The 27,341-nt window shown below is 42.3% G+C and overlaps 2 protein-coding genes across 3 annotated transcripts in view; one reads left to right on the plus strand and one right to left on the minus strand.

The window, feature by feature from the left end:
* Positions 1-19,952, minus strand: part of RAB8B (RAB8B, member RAS oncogene family) — a 51,754-nt gene extending 31,802 nt beyond the window's left edge. Inside the window, exons 1-2 of one of the 2 annotated variants that reach the window (XM_048867997.2) lie at positions 19,833-19,952; positions 19,468-19,556 (exon numbers count right to left, since the gene is read on the minus strand). In XM_048867997.2, the coding sequence (XP_048723954.1) occupies positions 19,468-19,556; positions 19,833-19,846 (103 nt within the window). In that variant the 5' untranslated portion in view covers positions 19,847-19,952. Of the gene's footprint in view, positions 1-11,139; positions 11,323-19,467; positions 19,557-19,832 lie in introns of those variants that run through there. The other variant, XM_048867996.2, reaches the window with a different exon arrangement.
* Positions 19,953-21,528: 1,576 nt separating this feature from the next.
* RPS27L (ribosomal protein S27 like) lies at positions 21,529-27,215 on the plus strand. Its single transcript, XM_048868000.2, has 4 exons — positions 21,529-22,223; positions 24,806-24,914; positions 25,682-25,792; positions 27,016-27,215. The coding sequence occupies exons 1-4, from the start codon at positions 22,218-22,220 to the stop codon at positions 27,042-27,044; spliced, it is 255 nt and encodes an 84-aa protein (XP_048723957.1). The 5' UTR covers positions 21,529-22,217; the 3' UTR covers positions 27,045-27,215.
* Positions 27,216-27,341: the final 126 nt, after the last annotated feature.

Genomic DNA, 27,341 nt, shown 5'->3' on the forward strand with positions numbered 1-27,341 from the left:
ACCGGTGAAGTCAACTTAGCCTGACATTTTTATGTTGTAATAATTTAAGAAAGCATTAGCAACAAATAAGTGCTTGTTTCGGATGTATTGTTTTTAGCTCAATATCCTTTTAAGATGGCATTGATAACTTAATCATTTAGAGTAGTCGTCCCTACAAACTCAACATGCAATTTTCATAAGACATTCCAAAGTCAGCCAGCTTGCTTCAAACAGTTAATGTATTGTTCAAATAGAATCATGCATGCAAGTGACCTCCTCATTAAAATGTATGAAGATTCCACTCTGAGAAAAGCCCATTGCGTAAGCAGGATGGCATGCAGCATATGAAATTTTCTGTGTTGAACATAGGACTCTGGCCTTGAAGTTTAGTTCTGCAGAAAGTAACTTTCGCTTTAGAGGAACTTCAAAGCTTTCTGAATCAAGGATCTAACCACATCCTTGTGGGCATGACAACAAGAACTAGCCTCCTGCATCAGAATGGCATATATTGGACCCGAAAGTCACCAGCTCTAAGCCAGCTGAAGTCAGGATCACTGCAGAGATAGCAGCCTTTATTTTTTTTGGCAAGTACTCAAGTAGAATTCCCCTGAAGCACCTTTTGATAACAGAACTGCTTGGAAGCCCAGTCCACTCTTCCTATTCCCCCTTCTGCTTTTTCCCCCAGCAGTAAAGTGACATTTAAAAACCACAGGCTAAAAGACATTTTGAAAAGCTGTTTTCTTTGCCTATGTTACCCACACTGTTTCTGACTATTACCATCTAAAATTAATTCTTCAACATTTATATTTTTTACTCAGTTGGGAGGATGAAAACAGCATAATGTTTCATTTTTATCTAGACAATTTCACTTCTCGATCTCATTCTCCTACTAAGTTGCAGAGTTTGCAAACACTGCAGGGGAACGTTTAGAGACTATTTCCATGGAAACTTTAGTTTCAGGGTAACAATCCTGGTATATCTGATTCTGGGTGGTTTGGTTTTTGTTTTAGTTTTAAATAACTCATTGAAGCAGGCAGATGAGGGCAATATAAAGAGAACCACCATCCAAACTATCTATAGGCTTCGCTGATGTTATAAAGTATGTCAAATTGAGGGCATGAAAATCTTAATTTTTCCCTTATTCTATATCCCACATTTGTAAAGGTCAACCTCTTGTCTAAGAAATATATGAAAACATACTGGTAGATTCCTGACAAGAGGAATTTAGAGGCTCGTAGTGTTCAGTGCATAGCCATGATTAGTACATAACTAAAAGCTTTACGAGGGCTTTTAATCAGGCTCAAATAAAATTAGGAGCCTCAGAAGACAAAATGCTGAAAAGAGGCCAAAGGTTCATCACATATTGTAATTAGACTTGTGATATTAAAGTGATCCTGGAACACCACAGGTGGCACAACAAAATCGCTAGATGTGAAGGAATTAAACTTAAAAAAGGGGGAGCAGATATGAAATTACAAGGATAAAAGAGACATGCACAATCTGGAGCCAGCTAATATGTGAAGATGTTCAGAGGAAACATCCCTTTTATGTTTCAGTATCACACTGAACAAGGTATTGTTCTAGTTCATCTTCACAAAATGTGAATGACCATCAGTAGGACTTTAAAAGTTTACTTGACAGCTGTAACCCAAGGACCAAGTACGTAAGCAAGCATGAAAGATATCCATGTTACCAAATCTCTTGAAGTTTAAAGGAAAAAGCCTGTTTGAAAATGTGTTACAATTAAATACACTATTTAATTAGCTCTAAAAGCCTTTTAAATGAGTACCTCCATTTTTTCACTGCATCTCCAAGAACTGAACATTTCACTGGAAATCTAAACTTAGCCCTATGCTCATCAGAGTGTCCTATTAGGGTGTACAGATACACCATTCATGTAAAAAAGCAAAGCCATACAACCTAGCTGTTGGGAATTACATCAGGATTGACCTTGAAGACTACAGGTACAATTCTGCTTTACTGAAGTCAATGGAAGTTAAGTTATGCAGCCAGAGCTTCACCACTTACCTTTTGTAGCCTTCAGGTAATCAGTGAGAGAATTTTACAGCTTTCCAACCCCTTTTGGCAGCTAAAAGGAAGACAACATTTTCTAATCCCTACCACCAATCAAAACACTTAGTTCTTGCAAGAGATTTGTGCAAGGCATGTCTGCTACATTACCACTCCCCCATGGCCTCCATTTTTGGGAACTAACCCCAATGAACATTGAATCCTGCCTCTTTACCTTGCTCAGAACTTGCCAAAGCCACAACAGAGGGAAATTGACTTCACCCTTATCATTTTCACTGTTGCCAACAGCAATGGGTTCCCAATAACAGTTGTTAAGAACATAAGAATGGTCATACTGAGTCAGAGCAATGGTCCATCTAGCCTAGTTTCCCCATCTTCTGAGAAGTGGCCAGTGCCAGATGCTTCAGAAGGAATGAGCAGAACAGGAGAATTTATCAAGAGATCCATCCGTCCCCTGTCATGCAGTCCCATCTTTTAGCAGTCAGAGATTTATGAACACCCAAAGCATGGGACTGCATCCCTGACCCTCTTGGCTAATAGCCAAATACTTTTTAGCCTTCACAACATCCTCTGGCAATGAATTCGACACGTTGACACTGCACTGTGTGAAGGAGTACTTCCTTACGTTTGTTTTAAGCCTGCTGCCTACTAATTTCATTGGGTGACCCCTGGTTGCTGTGTTATGTGAAGGAGTAAATAACTCTTCCTTATTCATTTTCTCCATAACATTCACGATTTTATAGATCTCTTTTCTAAGCTAAAGAGTCCCAGTCTTTTAAATCTCTCCTCATATGGCTGTTCCATACCCCTAACCATTTCTGTTGCCAGTCTCTGTACTTTTTCCAATTCTAATATACCTTTTCGGTGATAGGGTGACCAGAGCTGCACGAAGTATTAAAGATTGGGCATACAATATATTATGATATTTTCTGTCTTATTTATCCCTTTCCTAATGGGTCCTAACATTGTTAGCTTTTTTGCTTGCTGATACATATTGAGCAACTAATACCAGTCATTTTATATTCTGCTGTTGCAACTTGGGAGAACCAAAGGAGCTCTCTTTATAACTATGAGTTTTGTGTTTTTTAATTGAGATCTGATTGTATAGACTTTGACAGCTGTTCATGAAAACTTCCTACAGGCCATTATGCAACGGGGTTATCCGTTGGAAAGCTCTAGGGAAAAAACAAAACCACATACACACACACCAGGACCACAAAGTCCCTTACTGCATCCTCCAAGGACAAGAAAGAACTTCTTCCAATGTGAAGATTTCGGTTTTTTGATTTTGAGTTCAAAGTCAAGAAACTACAACGAATGATGCGCAACTCTATATTCACACAGAAGCTTTACACTCATGTAACTTCTTAGAAATAATGGCGTTAGTCCCAATTTAGCCCCAAGTGAGAACTCATCTTTGCAAACAGGGTTATTTAATCGAACACTGAAACGTTTTGAAGATAAAAGTGACAGTTTGTCCTTAGAGGCTTCAACAGGAAATTTTAGATGTTTACATCAACAATGTTAATTTGTACTGCAATCTCAAAGATTAAAATCAAGCAATACCTCACTTTGAACACAGCATGTGTTCTTCGCCATGTGAATCGTACTATGAACTTCAGCCAACTTTTAAAAAAGAAAGCCAGGTCAAGACAAATACCACCACTAAAAAGACAGCTTAAAGTGACAAACTGCAGAACTGTTATTTTCAACTCCTATTAAAACAGGAGCAAGACTATTAAGGAGCCTAGATAATAGTAATCACTTTTTTAAATGCCTTACAATACATTCCTGATAGCATATGCTAACGAACTACAAGTTTCATATTTGTTCCTAAATTTATTAAGTGTTAATCTAGTCTTAAACAAAAATTGTTTATTCAGAGCAGGCTACCAACACTGCTTCAGTCTGCCCCTCTGTTGGTCAAATAATCAGGCAACACAACCATGACAGCTCCATCTGCCAGTTAAAAGTGGGGATGAAAGAGTTAGACATCTGTCATGTTATTTCAGGGTAACACGCAAAGACAAAGCAGCAATATCATTTTTAATACAAACCAAGCAATTTCACTCAACATTGATTTGCTTTTATTGTAGAGCACAGAAAGTGTAAGTAGTGTCATTTTAATAATAATAAAAAAGGGTTGCAACCTAAGATGTCCCCTGTATTGATTAATGTACACTGTGGAACATTCAAAGCTAGGTACCTCAATATGTTTATTCACCTATAATGCACCCAGAAGATTGCTTCTCTTGACCAAGAGAAGTCTCCTAAACAACACAATGCCCTCTTTCCTGCTGACTCAGGCCTCACAATTGTCTCTGCAGCTTCATCCTGAATCTTCCTCTTGCTGCACATTTGCCTATCACCACCCCTGTAATATTGTTTGTTTCTCTCAAGCAAGCCTCCACTTCCTCACACCTTGTCCTGTCTTCAAGTCTCACTCCTCAAGACTCCTGCACACATAGCCCACTAATGCAAAGCAGCACCACCTTGTCACCCCCTTCAGACAGTTCCACTGGCGCCTTCATTTAAGAAAACTAATTTTAAAGAGGAGCTACAAGTTCTTGCCACCAACCCACTTCTGAATATTCTTTCCCTATTCTTCCATCACTGTCTCTGCTGTTTCTTTCCACCACCATCTCATCAGCAATGAACTTTCCATCTATAGCTCCTGACATCAAGAATAGCCCAACTGAAATTTTCCTCTTCATCAAAGCTTCAGCACTCCCTCTTTTTGGCCTATGACAATTCACTCTCTTTACATAACTCTCCTTCACTAACTTGTATCAGAATATTCAGTCTGGTATAATTTAACAATAAAATGTGTTGAAGTAGTTTCTATTAAAGGCTATTACTGCGGCTCAAGTTTCATTCAAGGGAGAAGTGGATATTTAGTATACTTTGGATTAAACTAATTTGACAAGCTAAAGTCAGTATACATGTGCTTAACTTTTTTTGGATGGCCCTGTTTTTCAAGAATGAAGCCAAGGAAAAAGTTACCTCTAAAAAGTGAGGCAATTTGTTCTAACTATCAGGTACAGTACACTCTAGATGACTTTTTGCCACATGTTGATATCGTCTTGGATAAAAATGTAAAAAACTTTATCTTGCAATCAGTAATCACTATTAAACAAGAGAAAACCTACTAGTCTCATAGAAATCCAGTTATACAAAAGAGAGTGAAAGGAACCCAGAGAAATCTAAAGAATAAGCCTTCTAACCCGAAATAAAATGGATCCAGTTCTGCTAGACAGCACTACTCAAACAGCAAGCTAGATAATTGCAGACTATTAGACTGTCATTCAACACTATGCACAGTAAATTCTGTAATAGCACTGTGTACACTTTAGGACCCAGACTTTAGAATCAGTAATTGATAGGACCAGCAAAACACATATTCTATATTTTGGATAATTTATCTTATCAGCTTTCACAGGAATTTAAGTTGCTTTATATAGGAGTTGTTGGGCTAAGCAAGCTGGCTCCATTTATTTGATTGAATTTTACTTCCCTTTTAGTTGTGTGTGAAAGCAAGAGTTTCCACTCAAGGAAGCAGTAGTGTCAAGTCCAAGTTAGCAGTGAGTTTCCCCTGCAGAAAGATGTAAAGACAGAAAAGTGGAGCCCTGCTAACTATTAGAGTAACTGAGGAAAAGGGACCTCTTTCTAAGACGGAGAAAGACAAAAAGGTAGTTAAGTAAAGAGACAGCATGAACACAGTTGTAGTCGGAGGGAGGGAAAAAAAAGGGGGGGCAGAAATCAGGGGGACTAGTTGCAAGCATCCAGGCAAACACCTGTATTCAGCATGAGGTATATTCTCCTTTCCCCCACCGCCCACAGTGTGGGCAGGGGGGGAGGGGAAATCCATAAAACCAAGGGTTCGGAACATCAACAGAGCACCTTCAGTCTTGAAAGGCCCACACAAGGACAGCAAGGACACAAGCATATAACTTCAGTGGTGATTTAATTCTGCAATTGGTAGAAATGAAATTGACAGATTACCACATTCCCCACCTTCTTCTCAGCTATTAAAAAAAAAATCAGACAGAATAACTTCTAATGCTGTGGTGACTGAAACTGCTAAGTGACAATGGAGGTCGTGATTGGGAAACAGTAGAAGCAACCAGAGAAATGTCTTGCAACAGCACAAGATGGGCCTAAGCTGCTATGACACAGAAAAGGCAGAATTCCATAGCTAGGAATGGATCTGAGGCTGAAAAGGAAAATTTAAAGACCACCACAATGCAGTCAAAACCAAAAACCCACACACAAACACCTCACTAACCCCTCTTCCACCCACTCCCACACAAATGGGGCCTAGCATAAGGCTAATTCATACAGTAAAAAGGCAAGACATCACATATTGAAAGGATATCAGGTCAGATCTCAAAAATTAAGCCAGCTCCAGCTTGTCAGTACCTGAACAGAGACTAAGAAAGAGTATGTCTACACTCAAATTTCCACGTGCCCTACGCAGCTGCATGCTTTGTATATGGGTAAGGACAGCCCTTTAAGTATGTCTCCTTGAGCTGGGACTCACACCCCCAGCTCAAAGTGTAGACATACCCCATTTCTCCTAAGGGTGCCACCAAGTAGTATTAGATGGTGCTCCAAATTGTGGTAGATTCCATGCACAACATGATGCTGGGGATCACCATGTTGTTGGAGATATCTTCTTCTGAAAGTCACATGAAGCCAGTATTCTGACAGCTTCAATTCCTGTAGCTAGATTTTTTTCCCCCCGATTTACTCCCATTTGGATACTGTATTGTGTTTTTCCACCTTTGAGATAGCTGCATTTTAATCATGGGAGAAATAATTCAATTTATTATATACAGCAATCAAGATCCTTCAGGATGGACAGCACTACATGTATGATGTGTTATTTAGCATTGTAAAACTGATCAAGTTAGATCAGACAGCAAGCTTTTAAGAGGATACCATCCCTTTAAGTAGAAGTCTAGACGTTGTTCTAAACCAGTGGTGGGCAACCTGCGACCCCTCATGGTAGGCTGCTGGTGGGCCACCAGACCATTTGTTTACATTTTCATGGCTGCCCGCAGCTCTCAGTAGCTGTGGTTCGCCGTTCCCGGACAATGGGAGCTGTGGGAAGCGGCGGCCAGCCCACGCTGCTTCCCGCAGCTCCCATTGGCTGGGAACGGCAAACCATGGCCACTGGGAGCTATGGGTGGCTGTGCAATCGTAAACAAACAGTTTGGCAGCCTAACTGTGCGGCCCACAGGTTGCCCACCAGTGTTCTAAACAAGTAAGCAAGCAAAAACCACATACACACCCAGGTCTTAGAACAATGACGTACACCTGAGATTAGAGAATGCTCCATTTTGTACAGTCTCTGTTTGGGCATTTGTCAGCACTTCGCATACAGTCAGTTTCCCCTATAGTAACTCAGTTTCCCTCTGTGAAGTCTTCCATAAACCAACAGGGGAGGAAACACTATTACAAAAATAGGAAAATGCAATTGTAAAAGCCCAATCAACGGGGCAGATCTTAAAACTACCAGTAACTTTGTCAAATTGATGAGACTTAAAGTTAGCATCCTTTTAAAACCCAAAATAAAAAACAGGGAGAGAAGGAAGAGTGAGGAAAAAAAAGGAACACATTAAGCTGACCTAGGCAAGATAGAGAAAAGTAGTGTCATATATATACAAAAAGTATCTTTAAAATCCAAAGCAGACCAATGAAATTGCACTTAAGCTTTAAGGAACTAAGCAGAAGACCATGAAGTATAACCAGGAAAGCTTGTGAGAGACAGAATATGAATGCTGCTCAATTTACTTTATCCAGTTCTTTCTGTAACTATAAACACAGGAATAGGTTCAGTATCTAACCTGTGCACTGTTTTTTTGGAGCTGAGTATGCTGCTTTTTAGAAACATTTCTATGACCCAAACTTCTTATTCAACTGAATACACAGTGGAAAAAAGCCTTTAGAAAAGCCACTAATCAAACTCTTATTACATTCTGAAAATGGCTGCAGAAGAAACAAGGAATTTTTTCCCTTCCTTATAAAGAATTAAAACAAATCTAACCTTTGTGCTTTGTTTTAATTCCCTTCCCCCCACCTTTAAAAAAAACAACCCCTAGACCTGTCATAGCATCAAGTCTCGTCTTCCCTGGAGAATTCTTGGAACTCTGATAGGTTTCAGAGTAACAGCCGTGTTAGTCCGCATCAGAGTTCCAAAAAGAAAAAGGAATACTTGTGGCACCTTAGAGACTAACCAATTTATCTGAGCATAAGCTCTAGCTCACGAAAGCTTATGCTCAAATAAATTGGTTAGTCTCTAAAGTGCCACAAGTACTCCTTTTTCTTTTTGGAACTCTGATGCGGACTATCTGCTCTCAGTCCTTAAAAGATTAAGTCTACCCTTTCAGTTAACAGAGACATTTTTTCTCCCAAATGGTAATTAATTAGTCCTAACACAAAAATATCATTCAGGCTACTTAAAACTAGACACTTCCTATCTCAGTCAGAATTCACTTCCTCTGTAGCCAGTATCTCATAACACCAGCAGTCCATCAAGTCTCCAGGGTAACAAAACATGAATCATTAGAGAGAAGACATTTCAGGTCTTCTTTACTCACAAAATACAAGGAGCATAAACGTTGTTTCTCCATGCCAGGTCACCTTTACTTACGTTTCCAGAAAATAAAAAGTTTTATTCTTTCAGATGAGCATGGATTTCATCGTGCCAAGCACTAGCTACATGCATAAAGATTTAGTCTTCAGTTGTAAAGATATTATGCATATCTTTGCTTTCATAATGCAAGTAGCATCAGACTATTTACATAAATAAAGTTAAGCATGAATTTAAGCGTTTGGAGGATTGGGACATAAGCCTAATATTTCAGTAACAACACATTTATATCTAATACAGCAAAGGTCTTACAAAAATTCTCTTTGCTCAATTTAAAACTGACAGTCAATGTGAAAATATCTAATACAACAGACTATTATGTTAAACAGTTAAGTCATGCATATCTCAGTAATTTTTGGGACACTACTGTTGCAAAAGCATCTGTGCTTTAAAAAAAGCAAAGAGAGAGAGAGACTACCTTGAGAATTTTTCTTAAATTACATAAAAAATACTAACTTTAATCATAAGAAAAGCCACTCGAAATCTCAGACACTCAATATACACATTCATATGTACTCCACTCTTATGGAACTAAAAAGTCTAAGACAATTATTAATATTACCCATAATCAATAAAATCAACTAGCCTTCAACTGTGACTATAGATTACTATAAAGAAAAGGAGTACTTGTGGCACCTTAGAGACTAACCAATTTATTTGAGCATGAGCTTTCGTGAGCTACAGCTCACTTCATCGGATGCTGTAGCTCAAGAAAGCTCATGCTCAAATAAATTGGTTAGTCTCTAAGGTGCCACAAGTACTCCTTTTCTTTTTGCGAATACAGACTAACACGGCTGTTACTCTGAAACCTATAGATTACAATAATTGTTTACTCCCTGTAATCAAGTAGGTTTTTTTTAAAATACAATTTGAGCAATACCCAGTTTAAGCAGTTTGAGTCTTCTTCCATTTCCTGATAACTTGCATATGCACATCACAGAGAATTTCGCAAGCAACAGGGAAACAGTTAGGAGGACAGCTCCTGAACAGCCTAGAAAAACCGCCCCCCCCCCCAAACCAAGAGTGTCATGTTCTGGATTTTGTTTTCAGTTCAGTCTTGGGTCAATATTTTAAAGAGCATTTCTAAAACATCCTATCCTATTAAAGTGATTTCCATTACTGGGAGAGCAAGATGGTCCAGGGAGTTTATACAACTGCCAACAGTTAGCCATTTCTCAAGTCACATGAAAACATTTCACATTCAAATCTGGATGATCTGATTGAAGAACGAGCTAGGTATGTAAGTGTCAGAGAAACTGCTTTGAGGGGAAAAAAAAGGTGTAGCTATTTGTTTTCCTGCAAGACTGAAATATGATAGTTTATATTTATCCATTATGGTCTCCACTGTCCACTCCACTTAGAGAGCCCAGAATTTGTCCTCAGAATTTAACTCCTTTGGGGTAAGGGGTCTTTTTGTTCTGTGTTTGTGCAGCACCGAGCACAACAGAGTCCTGATCAATGACTGGGGCTCCTAGGTCTTATTTACAAAGTGATTTAACAACAAAGCGGGCAAAGTTCAATGTTTTGAGCAGATTGCCAGTCACCGCTACAAGGTTTGGGCGGAGAGCTCAGCAAAGGGCACCTCCCTAATGACTTGTCAAATTGCTAAACAAGGGGGATATGCACACAGCGGTCTCGAAACCGCAGCCGGAGATGAACAAGGCAGCGCGCGGTAATGCACTTCGCCAGAGATTGTGCGAACCGCAGCCTAGAGCCAGCTCCGAGGAGGCGGCTGAGCAGCTGGGAGCCAGGAAAAGGGGACTGGGGAGGGGGAGAAGTTTCACTCCCTCTTACCTCCCGCCGACGGGCAGAGGGCAGCCAGGCGGGCTTGCGGGATGCCGTGGAGAGGGGCGGCCCGACCAGCAGGCTCCACGGGGCAGGAGGAAGTGCCCCAGGCTGGCATCTCTCCTCCGATCCCCTGAGCACGGAAGGGCCCGGCTTCCCCCGCACTTGACTGGCTCCGAGCGAGGCGGAGACCCACCTCACGGGCACTCGCTCGCTCCATGACAGCTAGCCCGACGGCGACCAGTGTAGCCGGGCCACCACGAAGCCGCCTGACCCCGCAGGGAACCAGCGCTAAGAGGGAAAGCCCAGGCCACTTCCCTTCCCACTAGACTCTCTCTGCCCAGCCCCCACAGCGGTACCGGGGGCAGGCGGCATTCGGGCAGCCAGCTCCCCTCCCCCGGTCTCTCCGGTTCCCCCGCCGCCCTGCGAAGCCCCTCACCAGAAGGAAGAGGACAACGAGGACGGAGGCGCCTCATCTCCAACCCGGCTGGGTGAGGGGAGGCAGCCCCGACCCAGCTCTCCTCGCTAAGGCTCCTCTCCCCAGCCCAGCCCCTCGCGATAGGTGACCGAGGGATGCCTGGGCAGCCCGTGCCCCTTTCCGCTCTCGGTTCCCCCGGCCCGGCCCCTCAAGGGAAGTGATCAGGGGGTCCGAGGCAGCCCGCGGCTCCGTTTCCCGCCTAGCCCCTCACCGATGGTGGAGATGAAGGTGGTGTTGAAGGCGTCCTCGCTGAAGCGGAACAGCAGGCAGGTCTTGCCCACGCCCGAGTCGCCGATCAACAGCAGCTTGAAAAGATAGTCGTAGGTCTTCGCCATCTTCGCACAGCCAAGGCTCTGGCTTGCCGGGAGCGAGGGAGGGGGAAACTCCACCACCACCACTCCCCACCCACAACACTGACGCGCCAAAGCCGGCATCCAATCACCGCCGGCAACGCCCCGAGGCTCATCACTACGCGCCGGAAGTGCGCAGCGGGCTGACGGGGTATGTAGTCTCTTGAGCAAAGATTCATTTCCGGAGCGCGGGCCAGTGGTTCTTGTGCTGGAGTAGGAGGCCTGCGGCTGCCCGGGCAGTAGCTTGGGGGTGGAAAGGGCCGTGGAGTGCGAAAACTCACTCAATTTATGGGGAGGAGGAGGAGGAGGATAGGCAGGGCTGCAATGAGGCGCCCTGCGGCTAGGAGTGCTGGGGCAAGGCCCCGGTGGTGCAAGGAGCCTGGGTGTGCTGAGCTGAGCGGCTCTGGGGTGAGGAAAGCGTCCTGCAATTTAATATCGCCTAACTCATTAACTGATTAGTTCTAATGAATGTTACCTAGTTGCCAGAGGACACTGGCTAAGGATCAGCTTGAAACACCTGGACTCTCTCCCTCTTCCACCCCCCCCCCCCCCAGGAAGGATTCATTTCAGAGTCTGTCACTGCCGGGCCGCTCTACTGGCATCAGGGGAAATGGTGAACATGCCCTGCTCCAGCCGCATCTGCCCTTCCCTTGAGCGTACTGTTTCCAACACATCAAATGTTTGTTTTATCTGTCAGTGGCATTAGCCTTGGTGAACGTTCGTGCTTTGGTAACTGTGAAGACAGAAGCTATCCCTCTCTTTTCAGAATAGGTGTAGTAGCATAATTGTGGTTGTGGCCCTGTGCTGCAAATGTCTCCGTGGAACCACCTAAAAATGGAGAGTTCAGTCTCCATGACCATTCAAGCCTTAATCTCCCTACTAAGATTTTCCCAGTGATATGAATCCCGTAGCACTAGACCCAGGACAAGGATCAGCAATACATTTAACATTGACACAAAACATCTGTGAGGTGGTAGTGACTTTCAGTTACTACCAAGCTTATTTTTAACTAATGGATCTTTGAATACCGTGTGATGGAGCACTGCAAACAGATGTGTCCATTTCATCATATGAAAGGCTTTCTTTGCATCCAGTGGCAGAAGTGAGCCAACTGCAAACCTTGTGGTTTGGGTAAATACATTTAGATACCTACGCTTATTTATAGAATCCATAGCTTCCTTTTATAAAGTGTATTTGGTTTGTGCATGAAAAATTACACCCACACAGACTCTCCTAACAATTCTGCATCAATTAACTAATTTTATTTTTATAACACTCTGGTATCTGAAAAAAGAATATCCCTGAGCACTTGAATATCCTCTATATACCTAGAGTTCCTATGAATACAAACATTACACTGGCTGCTTGTAAACCTTACACTGCATAACAATACTCTATTAAATAGCTGTGGATATATTTGTGTATAGCAATGTTTCACCAACTGCCTGTATATAAACTTTAAAAAGTACTGCACTAGATATTTCTTTTTATCCGTATATAACAATCCTCCACAAAAAAAGTTTTTAAGGTGATGCTAAGGTTTCAGGCACATGTCAGTGTATTGGGTGTGTATTACCTTTCATAAACATTAAAATTTAGAAAAAAAAATAGAAACCCAGAAAATGCAGGGTAGATGTTTCACTTCTGAGCTGAGGCATCCCATAGAGATGCCAACATGTGCAGTATCAAAAATGCGCACCAAAAACATGGGGTTTATCAGTTCTTTCAATACTGATATGTCTCTGATACTATTGGTAAGCATGATGACTTGTCAACATACTAACCTTTGTTCTTTTTATGTAAGTGCTCTGATTACACTTCCCAGGATATGAGGTTTGTACATGGAGACACATGAACTCAGGGTTTAATGACACTTGGATAATTGTCTACCACCTGTGATCATATGGCTTCATCCTGTGAGGTACTGGGGTCAATTTTGCCTCCACAATTACTGCTACTTGGAAAACTAAATATCTAAATTAAATTTGTGGGGATAATCAGGTATTTTAGATGTTCAAGTGATAGAAGCTATACCCACAAATAAATGAGGACATAATACTTCAGTTATATGCACATAAAATTTTGCAGGTGCAAAAAGAGATCTGGTGAAAGCTGATTTAATTTTGGCAGCAAATATTTCGCTTAGCCACCTTAAATGGTTATATATCTGTGTAAAGTGAGATAAGAAGATTGTAACTTATAGGTTTTTCCCCCAAAGTCTTTTAAGTACTGTTAACATGTCAGTATTTTCTTCTTTCATTTGGTACCTGTAATGTTCTGGAGTGAGTCAGCATCATTATTCATTTCTACAGTATCCTTCACAGTATGTCACAGGGTTGAATCAAAATAAACAAAACTATAAAAACAATTGACAGCTATAGGAAAGAACTACTGCTTTAATTTAGTTTTAAAAGCTATAACAAAGTGTGCCCTATAAACAGAAACAGGGAGTTATACAACTGTAATGACAGGTTTCAGAGTAACAGCCTTGTTAGTCTGTATTCGCAAAAAGAAAAGGAGTACTTGTGGCACCTTAGAGATTAACCAATTTATTTGAGCATAAGCTTTCGTGAGCTACAGCTCACTTCATCGGATGCATCCTGTGAGCTGTAGCTCACGAAAGCTTATGCTCAAATAAATTGGTTAATCTCTAAGGTGCCACAAGTACTCCTCTTCTTTATACAATTGTAAATCATTGGGACAGATTATTCTCTCCCACAGGAAAACCTACAGGAAATGGTCTTGGGACGGTTTGCTCCAAATTATTCAGTTAAGGATTGCCCCTTAACTGGAGGGGAAGAGTCTGGCCTTAAAGACCCCAGTTTCCCTTCCCTTCCCCAGTTTCCAATCCCCTATGAGCTCTCCCTCACTTTCCTGTAACTATGGCTCCAAGTGGGGCCCTGCTGACAAAGCAGTGGTGCCTGGTACCTTTCTTAAAGGATATTCTGCTCAATAGTTAAGCTGTACTAATCTTTGAGTGGGCCTTCCGCAGTACTGGTATTGTGGAGATGATGTGCAACCATGACCCCTCATCGTATACAGATTCTCAAGCCCTTTGCGGGGAAAAGGGGGGTTCCAGAAATGTGGGGGAGAGGATGGGGCTAACTCTCCCTAACAGGTAGTCTAGGGCCAATCTGTGTGAAAAGTGTCCCAACTGCACCAGGATTGCGGGGCTAGGACCTGGCCCATAGTTGCCAAATGTCCTTTCTCACAGATGTACGTTAGGACAAGCTATGTTACCTGCTGACTTTGAACTAAGTAAAGAACTTGAGATGCATGGGGTTCAGTCATACATAGATAGCCAACATACATCACGTGCATCAAACATCGTAATCACTCTTTGAAATTAAACCATAATTTGATGGGGGAACCAACCTAGAGATCTTAAAACAGGGCCAAAGCATTCTATTAATTGGCCAGCTAGAAGAATATGGACTGCTGCATTTGGACAAAATGTAATCAGGAGCTGCCCCAAACAATGAAATACATTAAGAAGAAGTCTTGAAGAAACAAATGCAATCAACATTATTCCAAACCTTTCTTTTAAATAAAGGTCTAAGCATTGTGAGATTCCTGACATGGGAGCAAGATGTACAGTTAAAAACTATGAACACAAATCCAATGACAAATCTGGTTTCAAATTCTCTACAAGTTGGAAGTCTGTTTCAACAAGAACTTGGAACTAACCTTTGGTTTACTATATTATGATTTAACATTATATGACCTCCACAACTGGATATCATGTCAACAAGTGGAGCAGAAATCTCAGTCTGTTCCGCTAACGAACACCTCAGGGAGATCAGGATATCGTCGGCAGAGCAAAGACAATGGAGCAATACAAGATTTTTTTCACACTCGTAATGCTCAGCATTGTTCAAACTGAAATTCTGGAATATGGTTGCTTAGTTTTTTTCTTTCTACATCAATGGTAGTTGGCTGTGTGCGTGTTATTAAGATGGGCTGTTGGGCTATTTATTACAAGATTTAAGATTATAAATGATGACAGCCTAATCTGGCACTGAAGCAATAAAACTGAATAGGTTAATTATTTCAGACCAGCATGAACCATCAGATTAGGGGAAACTACTAATGAAAAACTAATCACTGAAACATTTTCCATTTATTTTATTTTCTGAGGCCTGAGTGGCTACATAGCCTAATTCGGGCCTTTTTAAAGATTACCACATCAGCCTAGTTCAGCAATGAAGAGGCTTTTATGGAACAGATAGGTTTTCATATGTCTCTGGAGCAACATGTTTGTGTTCACCATCTGCTATTCAGGAGTAATTTTATAGAAAAATAAAGAAAATCACTTCACTCGTTAATTACAGTGGTGCTTTGCAATATTGTACTCAGTTCTGAATGGGAAAAGTGCCAGTTTGCTAGACTTGCAAGACAGATGTTTATTTAACCACCAACTTAAAAATTACCTTAAAAACAAGACATGAAAACTCACTGATATTTACGTTTTTTCCTGCCTTTGTTTAGTATGTAAAAACTGCTACTGTACAAACTGTATACCTCACAAAGCTCTTTGACTGTGTTTGAAAGGACAGTGTCAAGGCTGTTAGGCCTTAACAACTACTGTGACGTTTGCCCTATAAAAATTCCATTGTTTCAAACCAATCTTTGCTATAGCATTACATTAAAAAAAAAAAGTTGTGCATCACATGCTAGACAAATGTGAGCAATGACAGAAAATTTTATTTCTGTTTGACAGATATATTTCTATCTACTAATGAGGGACTAAGGGTTTTTTTTGTTTTGTTTTGTTTTTAAAGAGGGTGGGAGGTAGAAGAAAGTTAATATTATGGGCTATCTAAAGGGTTACACTTCCATAGGAACAAAATAGAAAAGATTGTTGTAGTGTTGATTTGTATGTTGAAGGAATGGTAATGCAGCCTTTCTTAAACCCCAAATCATATACTAACCCTAGTCAATTTCAACTTTAAACTAAATTCCCCTGGTCATATCACCTGATTATAATAGTTTTAAGTTAACCCACATCTTTTTGTATTGTGTACTGTTAAACAACTGCTAAGTCCCACCCAAGAGATGGCAACAACTCATCGGGGGTGAAGTAATACATATGTAGCCCTTACCTTCCTCAAAGAACTATGGTAAGATTTAATGAAGAACAGATGGTTTGTAAAGAACTCCGGTGGGGATCCTTGGATGAAAGGCATTAAAGACGTGCACAGCAAAATAGTCCTTTTATGCTCACTAATATCATATAAAATGTCACAAATATAAAATCTAAATAAACGATTTTATGTACAGAGGAAAAAATACAAATTATTTGTAATGGGTCTGCACATACTTGAATGATCTGAAATTCGTATGAGAGTAAAGCATCTAATTCAACTTCCATTCCCATTTCTATTGTCTTGGCTGGCAAATACCATCACTTCTGAATTTTCAAATATCTCTTTCCTCCTTGTTCAAAGGAAAGCCTGACTGAATACAAAACCGATAGGCCCACTGAATGCAGAACTTGTTCAGTAGTGGCAAAACTCAGAAACTTAAGATCTTTTGCTAAAGGGGTCAGAAGTTCTGGGAGATTTTAATGCGTTGTTGTAAGACTATAAGATTTCAAACACCAGCAGAATGGTTTGAAATACACGGGTAGCTCTTAGACCCTTCTAGATGCTGTTATTTTAAGCACTTGTGGAATCCACCGGTCCCAGAACTGCTTCAACCATCTATGAACACCATCTAACTGCACATCATTACACCATCTAACTGCACATCATTGTGAGCTTTGTTCTCCAGCTTTTGGAGTCTGCTAACTAAATATAATAGTATTCTCCACTTAAGAATGACTGGTTTGGGAAGATGCTATTGTGAGTTAAAACCAGTTGGTATCCATCACCTGAAACTGTTACATCTATTACTTCAAAATAATCTGCCATCTTTTTCTCAGTTGTAGTAGCAGGTCCTGCATTGCATCTAGGTGCTTCTGGATTCATTCTAGGCCTTGTGACAGTGCCTTCTGTAAGCCCTGCTGTTACCTGCAAGTGGATTTTTCTGTATTCTTAATTTTTTAGTCTTTAAGCAGAGATGTGCTCTTCATTACACAAATGATGGGCAGTGTGAACTCTTTTCATATGCATATTAAGAGAACTCGATCTAGGAAGGTGTTACATGGACTCATTTAGTAATGCAATGCAAAGTTAATTAAATATGCACACGTTTCAATCTGCCCATACCCCAAGAAGAAAAAGCATTACTTTGAATCTTATACATGCTACAAGTTGCATGTGTGTGTGCTACTAAATCAATTTAGTTAAACCAGTGCTAACTTTCGTGTGCTATTAAATCAATTCAGTTAAATAAATGCTAACTTTGTCTGGACACTCAATTTTAAAACTGCTTCAAATGTCCTTGCCAATTGAAGCTAAATCAATATGACAAGTTAAAATTCATTTAAGAGTCCACTTAAAACCAATCTAAAAATATATTTTTCTTAAACTGCTTCAGTTTGTAATACAGATAAGACCCCAGGCCGACAGAGTCTCCAGATCAAACATGCCATTTAAGTGAACTTAAGTATTAACTGAACTTAGATCTACAGTGTGGAAATCTGCCTGTAACATCAATCTAGTTACACCTGTATAAATTTCCCTCTTCTAAACAAGCCATTAGAAATTAAATTATTATTGTGAAGTCATGATCAGTCAATAAGTATCTCTTTCTAGGGGTTTGTCTACAGTACAAAATTAGGTTGATTTAATTTAGGCCAACCTGCTACAGCTACAGCAGTAATTTAATCAGCTGCTGGTGTCTACACTACTCTCCTTCTGCTGGTGGTGCATGTTCTCACCAGGAGAGTTTACACCAACTGAAGTGGGGCCTTGTGTGGCACTGACAGCTGCACAAAGCTCATAGCTAGAGCCCCCACCCCATCCCAGGGTGACAGCTGTGAGCCCAGCCCCCAGTCAATTTAACAGCACAGAGCCAACCAATGCTGAAATTGACATTTTTGTCAGCAGTATGGGAGGCTCCCAGCTGGAGCCCTGACACTGACAAGAATGTCAATTTCACAGCTGGAAGGCTCCCATGCTCAACCTGTGCTCAGCTGTCACTCCAGGCTGGGGGATCCAGCTGTAAGCCCAGGACACTGACCACCCCCTGCTGCCCTGACCCCGCCCCCACTCCACCCCTTCCATGAGGCCCCGCCCCTGCCCCCCTCTTCCCACCCCTTCCCTGCCCCCATTCCAACCCCTTTCCTGAAATCCCCACCCCAACTCCGCCGCCTCCCTGCCCCCCGGGGGTGCAGAAGGGTGCAGGTGCGGCAGGGAGCTCAGGGCAGGGGCTTGGGGTGCAGGGTAGGGCAGGGGGTCAGGGTGCAGCAGGTGGCTCTGGGCAGGGGGCTGGGGTGCAGGAGGTGTGTGGGGTGTGGCAGGAGGCTCAGGGAAGGGGGTCACAGTGTGGGGTGCAGCAGGGGGTCAGGGTGCAAGAGGGGTGGGGGTGCAGCAGGGGGCTCAGGGAAGGGGGTCAGGGTGCAGGAGGGATGTGGGGTGCAGCAGGGGGTTCTGCTGCAGAAGGGGTTCGGGGAGCAGGTCTGGCCCGCCGCACACCGGGGTCAGGGCAGGCTCCCTGCCTGCCTGCCTGCCCTGCCACCACGCTGCTCCGGGAAGCAGCCGGGACCTGAGAGCGGGGGGAGCACAGGGGTCTGTGTATTGCCCTGGCCGCTCCTCCACGTACCTCCCCCAAAGCTCCCATTGGCCAGGAACGGGGAACCATGGCCAATGGGAGCTTCGGGGGAGGTACCTGGAGGAGTGGCCAGGGCAACACATAGACCCCTGTGCCTCCCTCTCCACCCAGTCCCAGCCGCTTTCCAGAGCAGTGCAGGGGCAGGGCAGCATGTTTGAGATCCTGGTCTACACGGACACTGCGTCACCCTTACTACGCTGACATAAGCACTATGCCTCTTGGAGGTGGAGTTATGATATCAGTGTAGCAGGCCACTTACTTCGGCATAAGTAGCATTCTAGTGTAGACACTGACATAATTAGGTCAATGTAAGCCTTACGTCCACATAACTCTGTAGTGTAGACCAGTGGTTCTCAACCTGTGCTCCATGCAACACTATGTCTGAGGGATTCGTGAAAGTATTAGACTGAAAACTAACTGAACAGAATTCAACTATATATATACAGACAATAGATTTCAAAAGGGGTCCTCACCTTCATTTGAAATTTTTCCAGGGTCCACAAATGAAAAAATGTTGAGAATCACTGGGGTAGACCAAGTCCAGGAAAAATAATATTGTAATCTGTGTACATCAAGAAGATAATTTCTAATCAAAATCCACCATATACTCTGACCACACCACAGAGCAAACCCCAGAAAAATATCCCATCTCCAAAAGGCAATGAATGGAGCAGAACCGAGTGAAACAGGGGGTAAGCAGGATACTCAAGTTCTGCCTTGCAACCACAATGGAGAAGTATTCTATGCAAAAAGGGATAGTTCAGCAAAAGGACACTATGATGCATGCATTTAGAGAAGCTCAACTTCAGCTGTTAGACAACAAAAAGTTTTCAGTCACCTTTTTCTAAACATAACTACTATTAAACTGGGCCTTGATGTTTCCAGTCCATCTTCAGGAATCTTTCAAGTTACCCCTTACACAGTTGATGTTCAACATCTTTAATTTCCTGTTCTTATTCTGCAACAAAATAAACTTGTATTTTATTTTTTTAACATTTGAATTGCAGCTGTAGTATTTGCTTTTAAGGGGATGCATAGGGGGATCTATGTAGACATTCTGAGCACTGAGCTGACAGTGGCAAGCACTCACACTTTGACACAGTAAGCAGCGAACACTACAAAATGAAGCTCCAAATAAACTCAAAATAGAGAGCCAGAACTCAACCGTGGCGCTGACATCCTGCTTTTGGATCATGCTTCTGTGCCTCTCCTTCCCTAGAAACCTCTATTTTTAATGTAAACTCTAACTCAAAAATCTTCATAGGGCATTAGAGTGTTCTAGCAGGAGAAAAATTAAAAGAATGGAATGGTAATGTAGGAGGGGAAAAGGAGGAGGATGCTTTGTCATTTCTTTGGTGAGTTATGTATAATGAAGGTATTGTCTTGGTCGAAGAATTTTATAATCCTCCTCCCGAAACAACCATCTGGTTGTTACATTTTTATTTTCAACCTACAGGTAAATAGGATACATTTGAAGGCAAAAGACTGGAAGGGAGAGGAAAGTATTATAAAGCAAGTCAGCTGCTCTGTACTGATAACTAGTAGGACAGTAAACAGAGCCAAGTGTTAGCGGAGTCTTTTCAGATTAAAGCATTTATAATGCAATTTGTATTATAAATGCTTTAATCTAAAAGGTTTCAGAGTAGTAGTCATGTTAGTCTGTATTCACTAAAAGAAAAGGAGGACATGTGGCATTATAGAGACTAACAAATTTATTTGAGCATAAGCTTTCGTGAGCTACAGCTCACTTCTCATGAAAGCTTATGCTCAAATAAATTTGTTAGTCTCTGAGGTGCCCCAAGTACTCCTTTTCTTTTTAATCTAAAAATTATACAAAAATATAATTTTTAAAATGCCCCTACCATCAACACATCAGATCATCGAGAGACACTGTCAGCTTACTGTTATTCTGTCATAACTCAATTTATGTGCCCTAGAGAAGAAACCATTAAAAGTGGAAAGCCTATATAATGGCCTGAAACACTACAGCAGTGTTTCTCAACCAGGGGTATGCATACCCGTGGGGGTACACAGAGGTCTTCCAGGGCATACTCAATTCTTCTAGATCAGTTTCTCATCCTGGGGGTTGCGACCATCAGAGGGATTACAGGACAGGTTTAGGGGGTCACAAGTGCAGGGCCAGCATTAGGGGGTAGCAAGCAGGGTAATTGCCTGGGGCCCCATGCACAGGGGGGCCCATAAAGCTAAGTTCCATGCTTCAGTCTCGGGTGGCACGGCATGGGCTTCAGACAAGGCTCACAAGTGAAACAGAGGCTCAAATATCACACTGAAATGTAAGTAGAATATTTATATTCCAATTGATTTATTTTATAATTATATGGCAAACATGAGAAAGTAAGCAATTTTTTAGTCCTAGTGTGCTGTGACACTTCTGTATTTTTATGTCTGATTTTGTAAGCAAGTCATTTTTAAATGCGGTGAAACTTGGGGTAAGCAAAACAAAACGGACTCCTGAAAGGGAGACAGCAGTCTGGAAAGGTTGAGAACCACTGCTCTACAAGGTCCTGGGACACTTCCTGTAGAATAAGGTGGAGGTTTTCTTGGTAGAAAAGATGTTTTGTATCGCCAATGTTTTGTACTGTAGAGAGCCAGGCCTGAGGCTCGCCTGCTGTCTCTGTGGGACTCGCTTGGTCACCCCAGAAGCGCTAGCCTCAGCGTTGGGTGCAGGGCCCCGTGGTCTCCGCAGGGGCAGCCAGGCCTTGCGGCCCTGTCAGGAAGGGGTGCCCAGTAGCTAGCCATCCACCCTCGGAGCCCGTCATTGGCGTGGGTCGGCAGGGATCAGGGCTGCGTATCAGGCCGCTGGCCCTGGGGTCTCCCCGCAGAGCGGCCGGATTGTGCCCACCTCCGTCCTGTCTGTGTGGGAAGCTGCAAGCAAGGTTCTTGCCGGCCGCCGGGATCCAGGCTGGCTAACGGTCTCCCCATCGAAGCGCAAGGCCGGGGAGTCTGAAGGACTCACGCGGGGGAAGCGAGTTGAAAAGCGCTCGGATACCCGTAACTCGCCAGGGCAGAGACTCACCAAGCCCCACCATAGGAGAGATGAGAGCGCCACGAGGACCATAGAGAAAAGACCACCACGCTTCTTGCGCGCCGCCTCCCGGAAGCGGCAGTCGGCCTATGAGCGCAGATTCGTTGCCGTGGCCCGACAGGCCCGCCCCGTTCACTTGTCATTCACTCGAAGGGTACTTCCGGTTGGGGAGACAACATGCCTGTGAGTTGTTTTGTTTACAGCGTTGGGACCCAGCGAGTGAATCACCTTAGCAGCCCCCTGAAGGGTGGGGTGAAGGGCCTCAGACTGCGGCCGGGGGAATGTGCCCTCCCCCAGCCCTGTGTATGGGACCCAGCTCCAGGGGCCCGCAGCGCGGGCAACCCTCCCCTCGTGACCGGGATAGATGTGACGCGGGGGGGATTATCCTGGCACTGCGCTGGGCGGGAGGGACACTGGGGAGTTGGCGCAGCCACGTGACACTAACGGCCCTAGGGGACGGAGTAACTGACACCCAGGACATGGGGGGCGGCGACGTTAGCAGGGCGCCCCATGCTCACGGGAGGCTGAGGGCGCCTCGTGCCCTTCGCACGTGCCGGGACGCCCGTTACTGGCTTCTCGCGTTGGATTCTCAGAATAAAGCAGCCTTGCGCCAAAGGGGAATGAGAGCGCCACGGGCCTGGCTGCTTCGATCTCCCGTCCTGCCCTGTACTGGGGTCTGTGATGCCACCTGGGGCCTAGGTGCTCCAATCTCCCGTCCTGGGGTCTGTGATGCCAGGGGCCTGGCTGCTGAGACTGCCCGCCGCGTCCCCCTCCCCCCGCTTCTCTGTAGTGGGGCTGAGAGTGCTAGGGGCCCCACTGTGGGACCTTCCTAAATCCCTTTTCCCGCCCTCTTCCTCTCCCTTTATCTTGTGTGTGGACTATCTCTGCCAGGAAGGAGTCCAGTTCGGGGGTAGGGGTGTTATATCTCATCCTGCTCTAGTGAAGACAAAGTTTAGTCATTCAAGTCAAAGACAGGCGGATTGAGCCCCCTCTAGACCACGCTGGCCCCTGTTTCATTTCTGCTGTGGATAACACGGAGGACACTTGTTTGCACTTTGGGAGGGTTGGGTGCTTAATTGGTTTAATCTGTTCTGAACCATCAGATTAGCAGGTGGCAGCTGTGGGGTTGTCTTTTGAAAAACATTCAAGGAACAATCAATCACATGGTACTGGCGCTGGCCTATTGGCTGCACTCCAGCTACCTTGAGTTAGCTCAGTGGCCTAGGTTTTAGGAGTTTTCTTTAATCATCAGTTCCATTATGGATGGTTTTAGCAGCTTTGTTTTTTCCAGGCATTCCTGTTTTATTTGTGTACAAATGCCTAGTCCAGCAACCCACTTATCCTTTCCAGTGATGGCAGCCTGATGCTTTCACACTGATTTTTGAAACCAAGATAGATTGTAGAACTGGAAATCCCTCTCTGAAACAAACTATCCGGAAATCATTGCCAGTTTTCTTTATTCCACTACTCACATCTGATTTTTTTTAGTCAAGAGTGATGAATTGATTCATGCAGCTAGTTCAATAGTGAGAGACATAGCATTGGAAAGAACGATGTAATAGTGTGTGTCCTAGTATAGTACATGTTCTATTACATTACTATAAGAATGAGGAGTACTTGTGGCACCTTAGAGACTAATAAATTTATTTGAGCATAAGCTTTCATGGGCTAAAACCCACTTCATCGGATGCATACAGTGGAAAATACAGTAGGACGATAGATATGATAGATACACACACAGAGGACATAAAAAAATGGGTGTTGCCATACACACTATAATGAGAGTGATCTATTAAGGTGAGTTATCAGCAGGAGAAAAAAACCTTTTGTAGTGATAATCAGGATGGCCCATTTCCAACAATTGACTAGTCTCCTTGGAATCTGGTTTTGAAGACTTTAAAAAAAAAAGACTTCAAAAACAGACTCCAATGAGAGACTGCTAAATTGGGATTAATTTGCAAACTGGACACCATTAAATTAGGTTTGAATAAAGACTGGGAGTGGATGGGTCGTTACACAAAGTAAGGTTTCAGAGTAGCAGCCATGTTAGTCTGATGCATCAGATGAAGTGAGCTGTAGCTCACAAAAGCTTATGCTCAAATAAATTGGTTAGTCTCTAAGGTGCAACAAGTACTCCTTTTCTTTTTACATGAAGTAAAACTATTTCCCCATGTTTATTATCCCCCCTACTGTCACTCTCACCTTCTTGTCAACTGTTGGAAACGGGCCATCCTGATTATCACTACAAAAGGTTTTTTTCTCCTGATAATAGCTCACCTTAATTGATCACTCTCATTATAGTGTGTAAGGCAACACCCATTTTTCATGTTGTGTGTGTGTGTGTATATATATATATATATATATATTCCTACTGTATTTTCCACTGCATGCATCTGATGAAGTGGGTTTTAGCCCCCAAAAGCTTATGCTCAAATAAATTTGTTAGTCTCTAAGGTGCCACAAATATACCTCATTCTTTTTGCTGATACAGAGTAACACGGCTACCACTCTGAAACCTATTACAATAAGAAGCATCTCCAAAGGTAGTGGTGGTATTGCAGGTGTTTCTAACACACAAATGCTTGCATATGCTGTTGGTTTTAGTTTTAAAGCATTGGAACTGGTGTACTGATATACATATACTAACTAAGAACAAAACAGCAGCATAAACTCAACAGGAAATCTCCCACCCAACTAATGTAACTGGATTGAGCAGTATTTACCATCCAATACCATGACTTACCCTTTGTTGCTATTAAATCTAGTTGGATAGAGACATAGCACATCCATCTCTAGAGGAGGAGAAAAGAAAGCACAAAAAGAAACGTCTGGTGCAGAGTCCAAATTCCTACTTTATGGATGTAAAGTGTCCAGGTAAATATTTAAGAGTTTTACCCTTTCATTATGCATAACAATAATGAAACTTATGTGCAGTGAAGACTGATAATGAAAGGTCAATGAAATATCATTCCTAATTGTTGCGTAAATCTGCTATAAAAGGGAAAATGAGTGTACTTTCTGTGCTCCAATAAAGAGGGTTTGATTTTTTTTTCAGAACTCTTCTGTTTGCTTTTTATATTAGAATAGCAGGGTTTCACTTTGTTTTTGCCAGAGGACTGACTTAGGAGCTCTCTTATGCTTCAGGCTCTTAGATTTTTTCTCCCAAATGTATATTAAAAATTTGAGTGAAATGGATGGGGTTTTGGCAAAGAAAAGCTAAGCCTGTTGTTCAGGTGACACACAATAGATGCTCTTAGCTGTACTTTTGTAAATCTTTCATTATTCCAAATGCACTAGTGGTATCAATAATGGGAGTACAAATGTAAGCTAGTTCTTGGTATTTTAATCAGTCATATCTAATTTTGCCCACATGGAGTCATAATAGTGAGAGATTAACTAGATAGTGTAGACAAGGCTTCAGAGACTTGATTCAGTAGAACAGTTGTGTGTCATCCTAGAGTAACTTGTATTGTTGTAGGCAATGTCCAACTGCTAATATCACGAACTTTTAAATGTAATTGTCTAGTATCTTGCAGTTGCCAACTTTTTGTTGGAGGAAGGTTGTAAACTAAATAGATGCAGACTTTGCTATGTCTCTTTAAATATTTAACCACTTTAAGTTTACCAGTATTCCCTTTTAGGATGCTACAAGATCACCACAGTGTTCAGCCATGCTCAGACAGTGGTTCTGTGCGTTGGGTGCTCAACTGTGTTGTGCCAGCCTACTGGAGGAAAGGCCAGGCTTACAGAAGGTAAGGGAGTATGTTTAATAATTAAGCCAGTTTTATTCCTTTGAAGGCTGTGCATTAATATACTTGCAAAGTGCTAAAGGTTTCATTTTCTCAGTGGCTTAAAAAACAAAGACTGAAAATGAACATTCTTCAGATCCCTCAGAAGTGAGTGTGTGTTTGAGAAGTGTTGATTTCTGGTAAATTGGGAGCTGGATTGCAACTGTATCTGCAGCTGGTCTTTTTTGCATTATATAAGGGCGGTGTAACTAAATCAGTATTCATCAGTTAAATACCCTGAATAGGCTTTAATGATTCCCTATACTCTGAATTGTAATTCCTTTCAGATTAACAGTAAGCATATGGCCAAAGTTTATAGTATGGTTCATTTACTTCTGAACCTGAAGGTTATCAGGTTTAAGTCCCTGGGTCACATGTTCACTGTCATGCTATGGCGTACTGCTGTCAGATTAAAACAGTCTCTGCTTGCCCTCTCCCCCTAGTATCAGCAAGATTCCTTGGTTAACATTCCCTGTGATTAAAATTTGTTTTTGTCAAACTATAGTTGAGTATATAATGGCTGCTCTGTTTGCATAGATAACTGGGGTAGAACCAGTGTTTAACTCATTTCTATTTAAGTGCAGCAAGATGCTTAAAATATGAAAGGTGGTATAAAAAACCCCATGAGGTTATATTTAATCTCTTTTCAGAAAAAAAGTATGCATTTAAAGTTGATTTCTGGGCTATACTTTTCAGTGGTAAAACAGGCCAACAACTATGGCTATATAGGCATAAAATAGTAGTGCTGCATATATGTACATTCACAGAAGAGTTTACAGGAGCGCAGGGTACCTGGAATAAGGCTGCAGGCGGACCAAACTACAGAACAACCCACCTTTACCAGAGAAATCACTGCAATTTAGGGTGTTTGCCACTGGAGGAGGGAGTAGGAGATCTGCCTTTAAAAAGATGCAAAGTTAAGCTTTCAATGGCATAGGCATAAAGCCCCTCTCACTGCACATTGAGATGTAAAAATGTAGCTATGTCATTATAATAATCAGATTAGGCCTGATCTGAAATGCTAATTTTTCACTTGAATGTCTTGTAGAGGAAAAGTAAATTAAACCCATTATTTATGTAAACTCAGCTACAGAAATAGCCAGGGCAATAGGATGTTCTCAGGGTTGTCTCCTATAACAATTTAAGGACTATCCCATTTTGAATCCTTTTATGTGATTTGTTTACAGGCTGCTCATTTAGAAGAAAGCAACATTGAATGCTCCCTTTGCCAACATGACTCACGTTATATGCTCCTGGAAGCCTTATCTGTTCAAAAACGTCGGTTAATCTAACAAGTTAATTATTCTACTTTGTAAGAAACACCAGCAATTATCTGGTGGGGTTTTTTTCCCCCCTCTCCCCCAATAAAATGTCTTAATGTGCACAATTTTTCTGGAAGTCTATGGGTAATTCAGCTCTATTTTTAGAGCTTTTTATTACTGTATTTGAATGGGTGATGCCATTCCTCACAAGAATCGGAACTTAAGACTTGCTGCACACCGTTTTGTTAATT

The sequence above is a fragment of the Caretta caretta genome, chromosome 10 (assembly GCF_965140235.1).
Source record: "Caretta caretta isolate rCarCar2 chromosome 10, rCarCar1.hap1, whole genome shotgun sequence".
Classification (NCBI taxonomy): Eukaryota; Metazoa; Chordata; order Testudines; family Cheloniidae; genus Caretta; species Caretta caretta.

Coding starts and splice junctions, on each gene's coding strand:
- RPS27L (XM_048868000.2), top strand. Junction 24,915..25,681: donor TATGGATGTAAAGTGTCCAG/GTAAATATTTAA, acceptor ATTCCCTTTTAG/GATGCTACAAGATCACCACA. Junction 25,793..27,015: donor AAAGGCCAGGCTTACAGAAG/GTAAGGGAGTAT, acceptor ATTTGTTTACAG/GCTGCTCATTTAGAAGAAAG.